Source organism: Amphiprion ocellaris, chromosome 23 (genome assembly GCF_022539595.1).
Source record: "Amphiprion ocellaris isolate individual 3 ecotype Okinawa chromosome 23, ASM2253959v1, whole genome shotgun sequence".
In the NCBI taxonomy this organism is placed as follows: domain Eukaryota; kingdom Metazoa; phylum Chordata; class Actinopteri; family Pomacentridae; genus Amphiprion; species Amphiprion ocellaris.
The window spans coordinates 5,737,514-5,753,486 of record NC_072788.1 but is presented as its reverse complement, the minus strand read 5'-3'; the positions used below and the strand labels follow the sequence as shown (position 1 = coordinate 5,753,486).

Here is a 15,973-nt window from a genome sequence, read left to right as displayed (position 1 = left end):
TGTCCACAATTTAATAAACTACACTAAAAATAAATGTAATACACAAGACTATATCTTGAGGTATTACATCAAAGGCAACTGAATTTGCTTTTTTAGTCTTGAAGATGTTTTTGTCACTCACCCAAAATGCCTTATCGCTTCCTAGGGGTGTGTGTAATCTGATTATTCTGGCTTAACATCAAGTAAGTTACATGTCATATCAGTCTGTTTAACTCTGCCAATCACTGCAAACCCCCCTTCTCTTCTCTAGTTCAACTATTTCATTACAAATACAGCATTTCCTGATTTATACATCTATTTATTAATATCCAGGTTCACTCTTATGTTCTAAATATACACTATTCTCACTATACTATACACTAAACTAGTATTATGACCTTAAACTCACATACCCTTTGACGCAGGAAACATTCAACACAAGACATGCACATTATGCTCCACTCACTGTGACTCCACAAAGGGCTTTTTACAGGTTTCTGAGAGCTGTATTTAATGCTTTATAAGATCTTTTAATGCTGCCTGAGATTGGATTTAAGGTCAATTTAAACACCGATTAATGACGCTAACATCAAGAGAAAATTGTTACGTTATGAGAGAATAGAGGTATAAATGGGGGCTTGCAAGAAAAAATATGTCCATTTGGGTTTATTAAAGCACATGTGGTAATTACAATTTATGTTTGGCATACAGAAGGCCAATGAGAATAGAAGTTGGAAGCCTATATATTTCTGCAGTGAGAATGAATTGCAAATTCCTTTAATTTCCTTCATTTTTCCTGATAAAGTGTTAACGGAGGCTCAGGTTTTCATTAAAAGAAGGGTTAGTTTCTTGTAAGGGTTGATCAATTACTGGCCTGGCTGATTAACAGATTGGAAATTCTGTACATTTTCCAAAAATTGGTGTCTTTTTTTGATTTAAAAAAAAAAAGTAATTTAAAAATTGTGAGAGTTTGGCTCTAAAGTAGCCACCTCTTTCTATGTCTAGTCACCACTTTCTAGTCTTGAAAAATGTCCCATTTATAACACTATCTGATTGGTTGCACGTCAAGTAATAATCTGCAATCAAGACTGAAGAAAAGATTGTGTTAGAGTTTGTGTTATTTTAAATTTTGATACCATGATAGTTTCAAATATCTGCTACCTTGAATAATAATTGGAATCTTATCATCCCTGAAATAAACTACGTTGGTGTTTCCCTTATTTGGTTGTTATAAGCTCGAACCTGAGCACTTTTCCTGCCACTATTTTTCATGAATGTCACTAAGTATCTAACTCATCAGGTGGAAGAACACCAGAGCTAGAGGTGCTAAAATTAAAGACTAGATTTCAGAAATGTGGAACCAGTTTACCAGCACTGATCTGCTGCTCTTGTAGGGCACTGACACTTTCAGAATCACCACCAACAGATATCCTGCGTGTTGTGGCCTTTCGGTAGTAAGTGCTGGATCACCCCAGATGGATGAATGGAGTAGTTGAAAGCGAGTGACCGACACTGGCTGATTTGATTCTCTCCTCACCTTCACCACATAAAAGAGTAAAAACAAAGCTTTTCCCCACTGCTGTGCCTCAGGACAGAGCACAGAGGAACAAAGTGGAGAGATAAGGGGGAGGTGAAACATGGCAGAAGGTGCAAAAGCCAAGATGGACTCTGTCATGTTTGGTTTGTAAGGGTTGGACCACAGGATGGATGAGACCTGCTCTGACCTCCATCTTCCACAAAATGACAACAACCTACAGACGCCTGACTGTAAATCTGACTCTCTGCCTCTCACTGTGTCCTTGTCTTTTTTATTAAAGGCTCTGGTTTGTCTATTTCAGTTCTAGCAAGCAACTTCACATCAAAGAAAACTTTTGGGTTTGTGATGAAGGCTGTGCAAGAGAGAGAAAGAATCCCCGGGGAGCTACAGGCACCCATACTACATGTAACAGCAATTGTTCATTCTAGGGGAAGTGTATTCTGCCTGCAGATAGATTGTGATCTATTTCCCCCCCCATCATCCCCTTTTTCTCCCATTTTTGTTCTTTAGACGATATCAACTGGGGCTGGCAGGGGAAAGAGGTGATATAAAGAAAGAGATGGAGCAGAATAATCAAGGTTTTTTTTCGGGCATCACAAGCAATATAGATCATATTTCCACTGCTGCATGCTGGCACTTCTGTCTCTCTTTCCATTATTTATCTGTTTGTTTTTATCTCTTTTATTTATTTATTCATCCCCAGGCCTTTGACGATGCCGGTGTCACTACGCAGCGCTCGGTCGCCGTGTGCATTATTGTATTAGTATTGAACCCTTCTTGATGAATCTCCTCAGAAAATTGAAATATTGCAGAATGGGAAGATGTGGGAGTTTGAGCCTGATGCATGGAGATGGATGAAGTATCGGATGGAATAATTTATAAGGCCTCCAGCTCGCACCCTGCAGCTCAGCCAAAGAAGCGCGGCGCTGACAACGCTGAGGTTAGCGGTTCAAATCCCAAAGGATTATCTGGCAAAACCGATGTCTACCCTCCTTGAAGGGACTAATTGAAAAGGACTAGCAGCTTAAAAGGCACTTTTGTAACAGTTTATCAGGGCTAAACCCAGCCTACCACCAATAAAGTTCTTTAGAAAGTGGCACAGTCTGCCTCAGCATCCACACACGTCCATGTCTGTTTTTCTGAATTCACTTCTTAATTATTGATCTTACAATGCTGTCTACACCAGATGCGAGATGTCAGCATTTCATAAGCTATTCATGTGAGTCTCCCGTCTCCTGCCGGTGTCCACACCAGCCACTTTTCAGTCGCGCATTCACACGCCTCCAGAGAATCCTAATCGGCCTTGATTGCAGTTTTTGTGAAACTGGCCTGTGGAAAAATGTCCTCTGAAAGCTTGCCTCGGGTTGTGAGACATGCACATTCATAGCATAGATTGGCTGGATAAAGGATAGCTGAGAGGCAACAGCTCTAAAACCAGTCACATGGATGGGTAGGAAGCGGTTTGAAGGACAAACATTTGTACAGCGCAATACAAAAACTATGTACCTTGAGGAAATAGTGTTTTCATTTTTATGCCCTGCCTGTGTTGTAATAATGACATTTTTAAGAACGTATCAGTGAAGAATGAGGTGAACCAGCCAGTCCATTATTTGGAAAAATTTCCTGTCTAGCTAGGTGTTACTTCAAGAAAGAGCTGAGGACAAGAAATGGAGATGCAGTCTGCAAAATGTGGTTATTAGCTCATAACTCAACAAATTCAGCAAATGAATCCAGCTATGGTTGATTCCTGCTGTCCCTTCAGGCTCTAGAAGGTGTTGTGGGTCTACTGATATGACACTAAACCCACAAACTTCAGTGTCTTACCAACTTGCTTCTGCTAACATCAAAGCAGTGGTTTCCCTATTACTGCTTTGCCGTCTGCATAACTGCACAAAGCACGGCTATAATGGATCCTGTATGCCAGTAAACATTCCCATTTGGGGGCTGCTCAGTGGAGTTCCTCCAACTTATTCACCATGAAGCTTTGCTCTGTGCTGACGGTCGCTGACTGCTGAGAGAAGCATGTGGTTTGTCTGTGGGCCCGAGGCGGCAGCAGCAGCGGAGGTTCCTTCCCTCGCCTCGTCCATCGACCCAGCGTGACTCTGCAGGAGCCAGATGAAAACCTCTCGCTATGATTTATGGGGTGTCGTCTCCCGGGGAACCAGTGGAGCCCGTCCCTCCACGCATCTGGCGAAGGAGCTGTCTGCCAGAGGGCAAAACCAGTTCCCCTGGGTCCTAAAGCCTGATATTCTTTGCTACCGAAGGGACGAGGAAACAGTAATAAACACGGTACGTTTTAGTAGTATTCCAGTGACCAGTGTGCAATGAATTCCACTAGGAAAGGAAAGCTAGAGCTACTGTAGAAAGCCACTTACTGTCGGCTGGGCAGAAAGGTCACAAAGACTATTATGTCTATATGTATTGTGTATTATTATGTACAAAACATGTCAAAAGGCACTACAATCAAGTGAGAATGCTTTGCAGGTTGGTTGTTCTAAGCATCTTGGAAGAATTTGCCAAAGTTCTATGGATTAAGACTGACTCTATATCCTGTTGCTCATGTAATCCCTGACTGATTCCATTTTGTTAACATCAGAATTCAGTTCTTTTTTAATTTCGGTGTTTAGATTCCTTTTAGTACCACCTGATGGACAAGAATCTAAACACCGAAATGCAAAATCTTTTCTACAGGAATATATAAATGAGTGTGTTGAGGTATTAAACTGTTATAACTTAATGTTGGGTATCCCTTCTAGCTCTGAAGTATATATAGTATATACATCAATCAGCCAAAACAATAAACTATCTGCCTAATATTGTGGAGGTTGACGTTGCCAATGGATTCTTTGTATCTGGGTGGCTGCAGGGTGGGGAATCCAGTAGATCTTTGGAATTAACACGCAAAATCAACACTTTATCATGTTCCTTCAGTGGTTCAAAATAGTTTTTTAAGCAGTTGTTATAGTGTGGTGGGTGCCCTGTTTTGCTGGAGGAAGAAAATGCCGCCTGGGAGCGCTGTAGCAATGTGGGAGGTGGGCTTTTTTCTGCCACAGTGTTTATCTACCCAAAAGCCAGCACACAAAGTTTCCTAGCAGAACACTGTATTAATGTTGTGGTTGATTGGTGTATAATAAAAGTAATAAAATCTAAAAGCACAAAAATCCTCATTTGCATATTAGATTAAGCTGCAGTTAATCAGATAGTACGTGTAATTCTACATTATTGCAGGAAGATTATTAGCTGCCTTTGATTTCTTAATTTGTTCCAAAAGCATTCCAATTTGGAAACATATTTATTTATGACATGCCACGGGATTAATGAAAAAACGACAACACATGGCTAGCTTTGCAACTTACTAAGTACTTAAGTATTAATTAAAGCGCCATGAGTAACCGCCAAATGTTAGCGTATTTGTTTATCAATGAAGAAACACACGCATGCATGTCAGAGTGTCCCACTTTCTTCCATTTGCACTGATGGCAGCATTAAGAAGTAATTCTGCAGGATTAATCCACTTAAAATTAGAGGAGGTTTTTAAGGATTCTGTCTTAAGGGTGGCCTAAAAAAAACGGATACAAGTAAAAGGCCTCAGGAGACAGAGATGCAGCCTTCGTGCTTTAAAAGTGAGGAGAATGAAGTGCAATCAATGGTACGGCAAAAGAGAAAATGGGAGAAAATCAGTATGCGTGTAGATATGAGAGTAAAATGTGTTATATTGTGAGGCAATGAGCTGAACCAATAGTCCTATGGACTGCAAGTGATGGCTGATTCTTTAACTACTGCCCAAGAGCTTTCGTTTCCTTCCCTCTACTTGTTTCCTCTCCTGATTTCACCTCGTCACCCCTCCTCTCCTCCTGTCTCCCAGCTTTTCCTCTTCTCCTTTCCTCTCCTCTGAAGCTGCATATGTTAAAAAATGATTTAAAATCAATGCAGGAGGGTTAAAAAAAGGAAAGGAGGAGCAAAAGGGAAGACAACCCCCGCGGCTGCTACAGATTGCTGAGGTTAGCAATGTCATGGCTGACTGGACCGCAATAAATATATCAGCAATGATGACGATAGACGAGAGATGGAGCAAGTTCATATGTTGCCACTGCTTTTGTTGTCTGAATTTACAATAAAACACGCTAATTTAAGTATTTGCTATTCTGATAATGTCTTAGTGAGTAGCACACATTTCACCTTTAGCTAAATATGTATTAAACTGACAATGCCGGGTTTTGTGTTGATGATTCATGCTGAAGAATGTGTGTCACTGTCTGAGGTTTTTTTTTAATATCTGTGTGACATTTCCAGAAAGTGCACTGTACACCGGTAGGAGAGTATGTAAGTGAGCGGCTGGAAGTGTGTGTGTGTGTGTGTGTGTGTGTGTGTGTGTGTGTGGTGAGACATTTGCATTTTAACCACATCACACATCTAAAAACCCAAGGGAAAAATAGTTGATGTATGGTGCTGTATATGTGCCCAAGGAGCTATAAATAGCAGTGATGGTGTGTCAAGGGTGGAGAAGCAGAAGGAAGGGTGTTGAGCTGCAAGGGGGCTAAAAAAAAAAAAAAAAAAAAAAAAAGACCAGTCAAGTGATAGAAGTGCTGAAAGGGAAACTGAAATGTGTTAAAGTGGAAAATCAGTTTCTTATCCTGACATACATCCCTACAGACAGACAGACAGCAGGAGAAAGACACAAGAATACAAACATATAGACATACATGCATTTTTTGGTCAAAGCACATGTTGGGCTATTCTTTTTATGTTGTTTGAACATCTGTGTATATGCGCCTATTTGAAGAAAAAAAAAACTTTACTCCTGCACAGATATTCAGTAAAATCTATCTGTAAATGTTCTTTCAGAAAATGTCCAGTTGGCTTTGAGATGGAAAAAAAAAAACACTTTCTGCAAATGAAACCTGCCGACGTGAATTTTACAGCCTTTTTTCTGTGCAGCTTATATTAGAGATATAGAAATGAAAAGACAAATGTGAAACACGTCTTACAATACCCTAGGCAAGGAGAGAGAGAGAGGGGGGGGGGTGATGGAAGTCTCTACTCTTCAAATCACACCTGCCGACAAGACGGAAATATTTCTCTTGTATTGCTCACACACCTAATAGTGCCTGTACAGACAAAAATGTCCGCAGTATGATCTGAGTTGAGAGAGGAGGGTCCTTGACAGTGAAAAAAAGAAAAGTAAGAAAAGTCAAAAGTCATCTAATCTTTTTCTCGTGACACACCTGGAAGCTGCTCTAGTCCTGGTCTTTGTTCTCCTGCTTTACAACACCTTGAATGGGATGTAACATAAAACCAGTGAAGGGTAGCTGAAAACTTTTTGGACCCTCCATGGGATAATTATCATGTAGTTTCTTTTTATATGAGCCCCCCCAACACACACACACAAACATAGTCTTAAAACTCATAGTTGTTATCTACAAGAAGCAGATGAGATAGTTATGGTGTTTAAAGTCTGCAAGAACCTAGAAAAGAATCTGTTCCACCTTAATTTAATACAGAGAAACCTTATGAGTGATCGTAGCTAACCATTCACTAAACCCCTCCTCTGTGCACTGATTGTTTAGCAATTATGACAAGGGAATCAAGCCTGTCAAGCTTCTCCATGTGTAAAATATGGGCATATGTGGTTGCGGATTATGTTAAAAAGGTGCTGCTTAGTGCTGCATGGAAGCTACTACTGTATGTTAGAGTATAGGCTGTAATTAGGAGCCTGGAAATGGATTTGGGGATATTTTCACTCCAGCTGAACTCATTATCTCAGAGAGAACTTACTTGCTGGTTAGTCTTCAATCTAAATGCCTTTTATCTCACAATATACTTGAAGCGTTGATCTCATTTCTGTCCGCTGATGAAGCCAGAATATTTTGATGGGGGTGGTCAGGTTGAAGTCAGGATCCACAGAAACTGATCTATTTTTTTTTTTTAATTTATTTTAACATTAACTTATGTAGGGATGAACAGCAAGTAGAAGTACACCATGAGAACTAATGTATAATAAATGAGTTTACATAACCCTCAATTTATTCTTGAATGGTTGTTCCAAGTTATGCTTTTATAATTGTCAACAATTAAACAATTCAAATTATATTGGAGTTAGGATTTAATAAAGAAGACTTTTAATGGGCTTCCCTAATGACAGCGTGGGGTGATCAACTGGCTCTGACCTTTCCTCTGTCTTGCTTCTACAAGTGTAAGCAAAGCAGCACATAAATCACCGTTATGTTATATTGAAATCTGCATGTAAGTGTAACACAGCTTGCGACTCTACACAGCAATACAAAAACAATGCTGCTGTTCAGTTTTCAGGTGGAACTTGTACTTTTAGTTCAAGCTTTACGTGCATATAGCCAAAAACGGCTTTGCATTAATGTCAAAGTGGAAACACTAAAAAGTCAGATGTTTCCAACTAACTCATGAGTGTAATGTCAAAATTTTTGCATGGACAGTTGTTGGTTCAGCCAATACAATGACATTTTGGCATTTTTTACCACACTCTGCAAATTGAGAAATAATTTTCAGTGGTAAATCTGCTCAAGTGTAAGAATATGAGCTGTGCAAGTATGGAAAGCTTGACAGGCATACAAACAGTAACTCAAGGGCAGGGATTAGTGAACAGCAAATTATCTGTTGATCACTACTCTCTGTTACCCACAAATCCCCTCAACTCCCACCACCACCAACCCTTTATTTCTGTCTGTCTACTCACCATCCTCTGTGGGCACGTAGACGTTGAGGTAGAGGCAGTCCTCGCTCTGGTTCTGGATGTAACCCGCCGCCACGTCCAGGTTGTCTGTGAACCACACCGGCAGCATTATCTCTGGCAGCACCCCGTGCACGTTCTGAGGGCACACGGGAGCAAACTGGGTGGCGTTGCGGATCTCCTGCCAGGATCCAGGGGCTTCGGGTGGCTGAAAGCGGCGGTCACCGATGGGTGCCGTGGCGTAGGGAACCCCAAGGTACTGCTCTACGGGGCCTAGAATCTCATTGTTCAAGTCCTTCTTGATGCCTCGGAGCTTGCCATAGTTAGTGGTGACTATGGGGTGTTTCGAAGGATCCATCTTCTGGCTCGAGGCCAGGCTGAAGAGCACAATGAGCCCTAGCAAACTCATGAGGTACCAGTCCGTCAAAAGACTAAGAGGGCGTGTCCTGGACAACGAGCCCCGTCGACTTTGCTTACTCAAAGCAAGTGCAAGGGGATACATGTCTGGATTCATATTGTTCCACCACCTGCTTCTGTTTTGTTTGGGAGAACTTTTGTCTTTTTCAGACAATGTGGATTATAACCAACAATCTGGAAGGTAAAGCATAAGAGGGGGATTAAAGCAACACAAGCAGGTGGACCCTTCAAGACCAAACTAGCTTTTTTCAAAGGTTTTGCAGGGCTGCTGAGTGAAGGTGAGATGGAGGGCAAAGCAGTTGCTGGGGGAAGGAGGGTCCTCGGGGTGCTGGAAAAGGGGTCGGTCCTTGTTGTGGGTGCCAGGTCAGTGTTGATTCTGAGCAACGGTGATCCGAAACACTTCTCCAGCCATGGTTCTGTTGCGTTCCATACCTATTCGTCTTCTGTTATCCCGATAATTGGATTGATGGTGAATTCTGCAGAATGAGACAGAGAAGCAGGAGGGAGGAGGAGGGAAGAGATTTCAAGAATGATGGCGATATAGAAAGAGAGAAACAGCAATAGAGAGGAGGCAAGAGGAGGCAAGGGGAGACAAGAAAGACAGAAAGATAAGAGAGATTATAGCTTATCTGAAACAGAAATATATTCCATTAAATGTTGTCAGAGCAGCAGTTTTTCCCCTTTAACTGTTGCCAAGCAAAAAGCATTCCCTGAAATGAAAGCAGTGAAATGAGAAGACATTCTAAATCTAGAGACAGTGTTTGGGAGATCAAGAGACAGGGGTTCATTTTGGGAACATTTTATGTGGTGATCAACACGTTCACTTCATTTCATTACATTGCAAAGTTTTAAAAAACGCTCTCCTTCAGTAGGTAAAATAGAAAAGCACCTCAAACAGATGCAGCTCCTGTGATCACATTTTCCTTCTTTTGGTCTGCGCAACATAATCGGACTCCGTGCTGAGTGCACATTTCTACACGTCTCTCCCTATTTATTATGCATGGAAAACCCGAAAGTGGACATGTTCACCCTGTCCTGGTGTGACCTATATGAGGACAGGCATCAAATCCCTCCTGGTGAACTGTGTTTAACCTGCCAGCTCGCTCATAGCACACACACACACCTCTGCAGAGAGCTAATGTAGTGTAGTGCATGCAGTCACGCCACATTGTGGTTTTCGTCTAACAACGCTGCAACTGATGCCTCAATATTTATGGTTATTAGTTTCCTAGACGCTTCCGTTTTGTAGATAGTAGTACAGTAGACGGAGCGGACGAAGAGGACAGGCTTGAGATTAGGGTGAGCCTTTCACTGCCCAGCAAAGTCAAGGGTCAATAATGTGCGCCTTTAAGCAGCTTACAGCAGCACGGAACACTTTCTGGCTATATGTAGCACACAAAGACACACACATGCACACGGTAAGCCCGAACTGACCCACACATGAATGAGTTCCTACACGCTGTACACTCATTCATGTAATCTACTGCAGAAATGTGCAAATCCTCATGTAACAGACCCAGAGTTAGCAAATGCATGGAGGAGATTATACAGTCATAACATTGTTGGGTGGTGTTATGTAATGGTACGGGACAAACACACCCTCGCGGTAATGAAGACTGCACTCACAAAAGACAAATCTCCTTTTTATGTTGGCACACAAAGTCATACATGATTTTTAAAATTCACTATTACACCTTTCCCTCTTGCTTTACTGCCATGCCTTGACTGTCCTTTTTAAAGCTATAATTAACCGTATTATTGCATTGCCTGCGCCCACCGATGCGCCTCTGTGTTTTTGTTTTCTTTTCCCTCTCTCCCACTTCCAATAAAGCCATTAGAATTTAAAAGAATGGGAGTTAAGTGTCCCGAGGCAAGACGGCAGATAATTAGAGTCTATAGGCTGATGAGCAGATAATAGGAATAAGAAGGCTCATTCGTGTAATAATAAAGTTTCTTATGTATGACAAGCTCTTTGAGGGGAGGATACACTCGGGCTTGTAGGGGAAAGTGTGGTGAAAACAGATTTGTGGTCTTTCAGATTGTGGTAATTGCATGCAAGTACCGTCTGTAATCGCTCATTGTCTCCTTTTGGTACAGTGCGTTCAGACTAAATATATTGGTGCCTGCCTTTGTTCCTCTCAGTGTGGACTTTGTTGTTCTGCCCACGCGCCCATGTGTGTGTCTGCATGTGTGTCCGCTCACAGGGAAGCAGGCAGCACAATGCGTGCTCTAATTAAACCATGGAGAGTCTGGAGGCCAGCCTGCGTTGCACTGAGAGCAGAGCTGAGCCCTTCACCCACGCAGCCAACACACACATATGCGCATACCATCTACAGTACCATTAAACTTTCATCCTTCAAAACACATAAAAGAGACTGGGAGATCGAGAGAGGAAAAAAGGAGCAGTGTTGCTGAGAGACAAACGGGAGATGAAAGGTGAGAATGCAGATGGAGAGGAAACAGGTCCTGTTAATGAAAAGCTGGTCAGAGGAGACCCTTAAGAGTCCTTGACTAAAGGCAACATAAGGCCTGGAGAGCCTCAGAGAAGCGGACATCCAATAGATCCACATCTGCAGGCCCAGGGTGAGGGTCAACTGGGCTCCTCTTGCCCTCAACCTGCACCTCAAGTCTGAGAAGGCACAGAGAGCAGCGGAGGCCCACACAGGTCAGAATCTCTGCTAAAAGTCCAAAACCCTGGCAATCATGAGTCTGCCTGGAGGAACCTTCAGAATTTCGGGGTGCATCTGGGTGTTTAATTGCTAATTGGCTCAATTAGATGGCCTAATTGGTCCAGCTTTGCTGTGAGCAGCGGGAGAGCTTAAGTGATTGATGAAGCAGCGAGGCAGAGACGAAGGGGGGACTGGTGAGCATAGCAACAGAGCCATATAGTACATGTTCAGGGGAATGTGTGGGACTGTGGAATGAGACTCGCACAGAACATCACACTCAGACACAGATTTAAAGGAGCAAGTTTTCCCAAAATACAGTACCTCTGCTTGCACGCAGCACTTTCCCCAAACACACTGGTGCATGCTCATCCATGATTCATGCCATCGGCAGAATGTTTCCCCCGACTCCCAAGAGGCAGGGAGAAGGAGGGGGACCACACAGGTCATTCAGTGGCAGACCTTCAGTATAAACCTCATCTTTCCCGGCACCTCTCCTTCATCTCTCACTATCTCCTACATGGTATTTCTCATCTAAATAAGACGAACCCTCTGGAGGATATTGCAATAGAAAAAAGATATTTTCAATTCTTGACCGGCATCTTTGTTCCAGGCTGCATTGCTGCGGGTCTGTGTGACTCTGTCATTCAGGAGGACAAAAAGATGCACAACAATTGTAAAAATGTTTTCTATGGGTAAGCATTATTCAAATTGTGCACAAACCAGGCCTGTGGTATACATTTTTATCTACAGGAATGTACAATCAGCAAGCAGAGATGTCTGGCATTGTGCTTTGAGGCACAAACCTACAATCTCTCTCTAATCCTCAAACCACAGTGTCAGCTAGTCATTCATCGAGCAGACATGGTCAAACTAGGATCACAGGCTGCTGGCCAGATGCAGCCTCTCAAACACTTTAATGTGACCCATAAATCTGTAAGTGATACAATTTTGTTGCATAATTTGCGGATCTGAAATCTCGCCTGTCTGTTAATAAATCCCAATAGATGGTGCGGTAATGTTTGTATTATTAGGCCAACAGCTAAGCTATAACAATGTCACCGTAGTTCAGCGCAGTCAATACCCTTTCTGTTGCAAAAATGAACACTGCAAAGAAGAGGAAACTCGACAGTGAATGCTGAGCATACGACACAGAATGGACAGCTAAATACTTCTCAGAAAGGTGAGGAAGAAAGCAGACTGACTGATCTGTCAGGAGTGGCTGCCGAGGAGAACATCACAGTTTTTCCAGCATCCACACTTAAAAGAACTGTCTTAAAAGTAAAAGAAAAATAAGGTGGCTTAATGTCTCACAAGCTTGGCAAGATAATACATGTTTACAAAGCAAAAGCCTGACTCAACAGATATAGCATGGGAGTATAAGCCTGCCACTGGCCCCTCATTTCAGGCAGCTTTGTCCTTCCCTTCCACTATCTGACTGTTAAAGCTTCCTCTGCTGTGGGAAACAACAGCAAGCTCCAGGCAACAACCTACCACACCGAATATTCCAAGTTTTGCTGAGAATTTGAATCATTCAGTCAGGCAGCACTGCTAGTTTTTTTTTTTTTTTTTTTTTTTTGATGGATTATCAATTTTAATCACACTGCTCGTCTCCCTGAGTGCCAATGTTTCACCAAAACAATTCAACCTGTCAATATTTTAAGGAAATACTGAAGCTGCATCCTTCACTTACCTCTGCTCACATCACCTTTTTTTTCCCCAATAGCAAAATGATAGTGTGATGCAGCCAGACTATTATGTCCTGCAGAATGGGTTGACTAAGTGAGACCAACAAAGCAATGAACAATTCAGAAGTGGGGAAACAAATCAAGTTAAAAAGATAGCAAAAAAAAAAGAAGACTTAAAAGGTAAACTTAAAGGTAAGCCCATATTGTTTACTTTTACTTTACTTTATTGTTTCTTTCAGCAAAAGAATGAAAGTTTCATACATCTAACCGCTGTTTTGAATGCCGATCTAAATGGGCTGTTTGTAGCTTTACATGTAGCTGAGCCACTGTTGTCCAAGCCCCCTTCAGGAAGAAGACTCTCTCTGCGTTGACTCTGTTCAGTGACTGACAATGCAGTGCAAAAAAGTTGACCACACATGAGCTGCCAGATGCGAATGAATATATGAGACTTAATGTCACTTTTAAATTTCTCTCTGAAAGATCATTTTACAGGGAAATATCACCAAATTCTCAGCAGAACCACTGCCTTTGATGTACATGAATGGTGAGTTAGTCAGACAACTTCACGGTTCTAAAGCTTGTAATTTAGCAGAGCAGCAGCTAGGGGAAGGGTTCTAAAATGACTGCTGGTTAGCATATAGTCTTAATAGTCCATATGTCAGCCACTATTTTATACTAATAATAATAATAAATAAGGACAGTTTTATTAAGAATGAATTCAATGAATACAACGTATGTGAGCACAGACAGTAGTAGGGAAGCAAAAAGATGTAAAGGGCTGAGAAAAGCTGTGTTTAGGTTTGCACAAAAGGAGACATTAAAACACAGTTTCTACTGGGCCATCAAATGCTGGAAGTGCATGAAGACTCTTGTGTTCACTCTGGCAGCCAACAGCAGAACATTTTGTGTGCTTTGCTCGTGGCTTAGACATTTTGGAGTTAGCTGTAGTAGCTTCAGAATGTGAATAAATCTGGCAGACTGTATGCTCAATCTGTATGGTTCACTTCTGAAGCAGAGGGCAGGCAGGGGGCGGGAATATGCAAACTTTAGATAAGGAACTATAAGTTAATCATAAAATAAGATTGTTCATGAAGCTGGGAGGTTATCTAGTCAAAGAGGAGGATAGAAGATTGATGGTTGTAAACAATTTCACATTTCCACAGTTCATATTTTACACCTTTAAATTTAAAAAAAAAAATGCAAAACATCAAGAAAAAAAGTATTTTGACCATAAAGGACTTGCAAGTTAAGATTCTCACTTCATCATACTGTACATTCATTTAAATGAGAAGAGATACGTCCTAAACATACATTAAATATGCAATCAGCCATGAAAACAACAAAGCATAATAAAGAGCATACAGAAACAGTAAAGCCACCGGACAGAAACAAATAAAGTCTCTGAAAAACTTCATAGGAACAGGAACTGCAGTCTAGTGATAATTCCCTGTGGAGCAACTACTTTTAAATACAATAGACAGACAGATTCTCTATCAACCGGCATCATCCTTGTCATCTAACTCTCCAAGAGAAACATCAATAAGCATATTTCTCAAAATGTCAAACTCTCTCTTTAAGCAAAGAAACGCGAGACATTGCTCAACATAATACTCAGTTAACTTTGCCTTTGTAGCAACGGAGAAACTAATTGCTGTGAGGTAATTATGCAGGGTTAGATTTATTTGACACGGCTTGGAAAAAGTAAATCCTCTGTGGGGTTGTGTTGCAACAAATGGGTCACCAAACCTATTAGAGGAATATCACCTATTGATGGGAACACGGGAAAGAGTGAAACAAATAAAACCTGGATGTGGAGAAAGTGATTTTGCTTTACAGTAACACTTATCGGGACACAGTGTGGGCGAAAGAATGCAGGCGGGGTGGGCTGCCCTAGATACATGCATGCATCTAGAGACTTTAGAATATACGAATGACAGATGTGATGTAATGACGTTTCAGGCAGATGTCCCTTTCTATCTATCTCATCCGACTGTCCTCAAAATCTGCATCTGTCAAAGTTGTCTACACTCTTGGCCCCATAGGTGGATGGTGGGTTACTTGCTGTTCTATGTGCACAAGAGAACAAAATATAAAGACACTGGATTTACAGGAGGATATAAGCTAGGAAGCATACAAACGGGTGTAAATTATTCATAAATGTACCTAAATGTGTACAGATAGCATGTAACTTTACTCTCACTACTACAACATGTCTTCTCTTGCTATAATCAGTATTTTTGTGTTGTTTGCCGAGAACATGCTTTAATGCTGTTTTTTTGCGTCACTAAATAGCAAAAATCTCAGATTCTGTCTTCTTATATTTTCATATTTTCAGTTTTTTTTCTCTCCTCTATGACAGTAAACTAAGTATCAAGATATTTGAGGATGTCATCTTGTGCTTCAGGAAACAGTGAATGTCATTCTTCACCATTTTTGGACATTTTAGAGACAAAATACTAAAAAAATAATCAAAGCCACACACCCATATCAAGATAATGAGGTCAACATACATACTGTGTGTTTACTGAAAGAGTGTAAATTACTGCAACAAAGACTATTTAAAGAGTTGAAATTGTACAGTGAGGATGTGTGTCAAAGCTGCTGTGTTTTGGGTTCGGTGGGTCCTGATATCGTGAATTGGATCTATGCAGTACAACGTGACCTGAAATCTTTTCCAACTAGCTGACAAAGCTATTAAAAACGGCGCAATTTGCTGCACAGACAATTAGCTTGCATTCAATTTCTCAAGTGTTCTTCGTATTGTGTCGTTCTCTTCTACATGTGTGAACAATTTTCTCCCTCATTAATTACAATGAGTCTCACCAGAGAACATATGCCACAAATTATTACTTGTGCTTTATTCTGCGGATCTCTACTTCAAAAGTGACACCAGACTTTGATGTTGTTGCCACGAGGGGTGGCGGCGGGGTTGCTGCTGCGTAACTGCTCGCATTACGGCAAGAATTACATCAAGCGCTTATGA

At 41.4% G+C, this 15,973-nt stretch overlaps 1 protein-coding gene across 2 annotated transcripts in view; it reads right to left on the bottom strand.

Moving 5' to 3' along the window:
* nlgn2a (neuroligin 2a) overlaps positions 1-15,973 on the bottom strand; it is a 210,581-nt gene that overhangs the window by 122,692 nt on the left and 71,916 nt on the right. For both annotated transcript variants that reach the window (XM_023274808.3, XM_035950297.2), the window contains exon 2: positions 8,226-9,112. In XM_023274808.3, coding sequence (XP_023130576.1) covers positions 8,226-8,733 — 508 coding nt within the window. In that variant the 5' untranslated portion in view covers positions 8,734-9,112. The remainder of the gene's footprint in view (positions 1-8,225; positions 9,113-15,973) is intronic.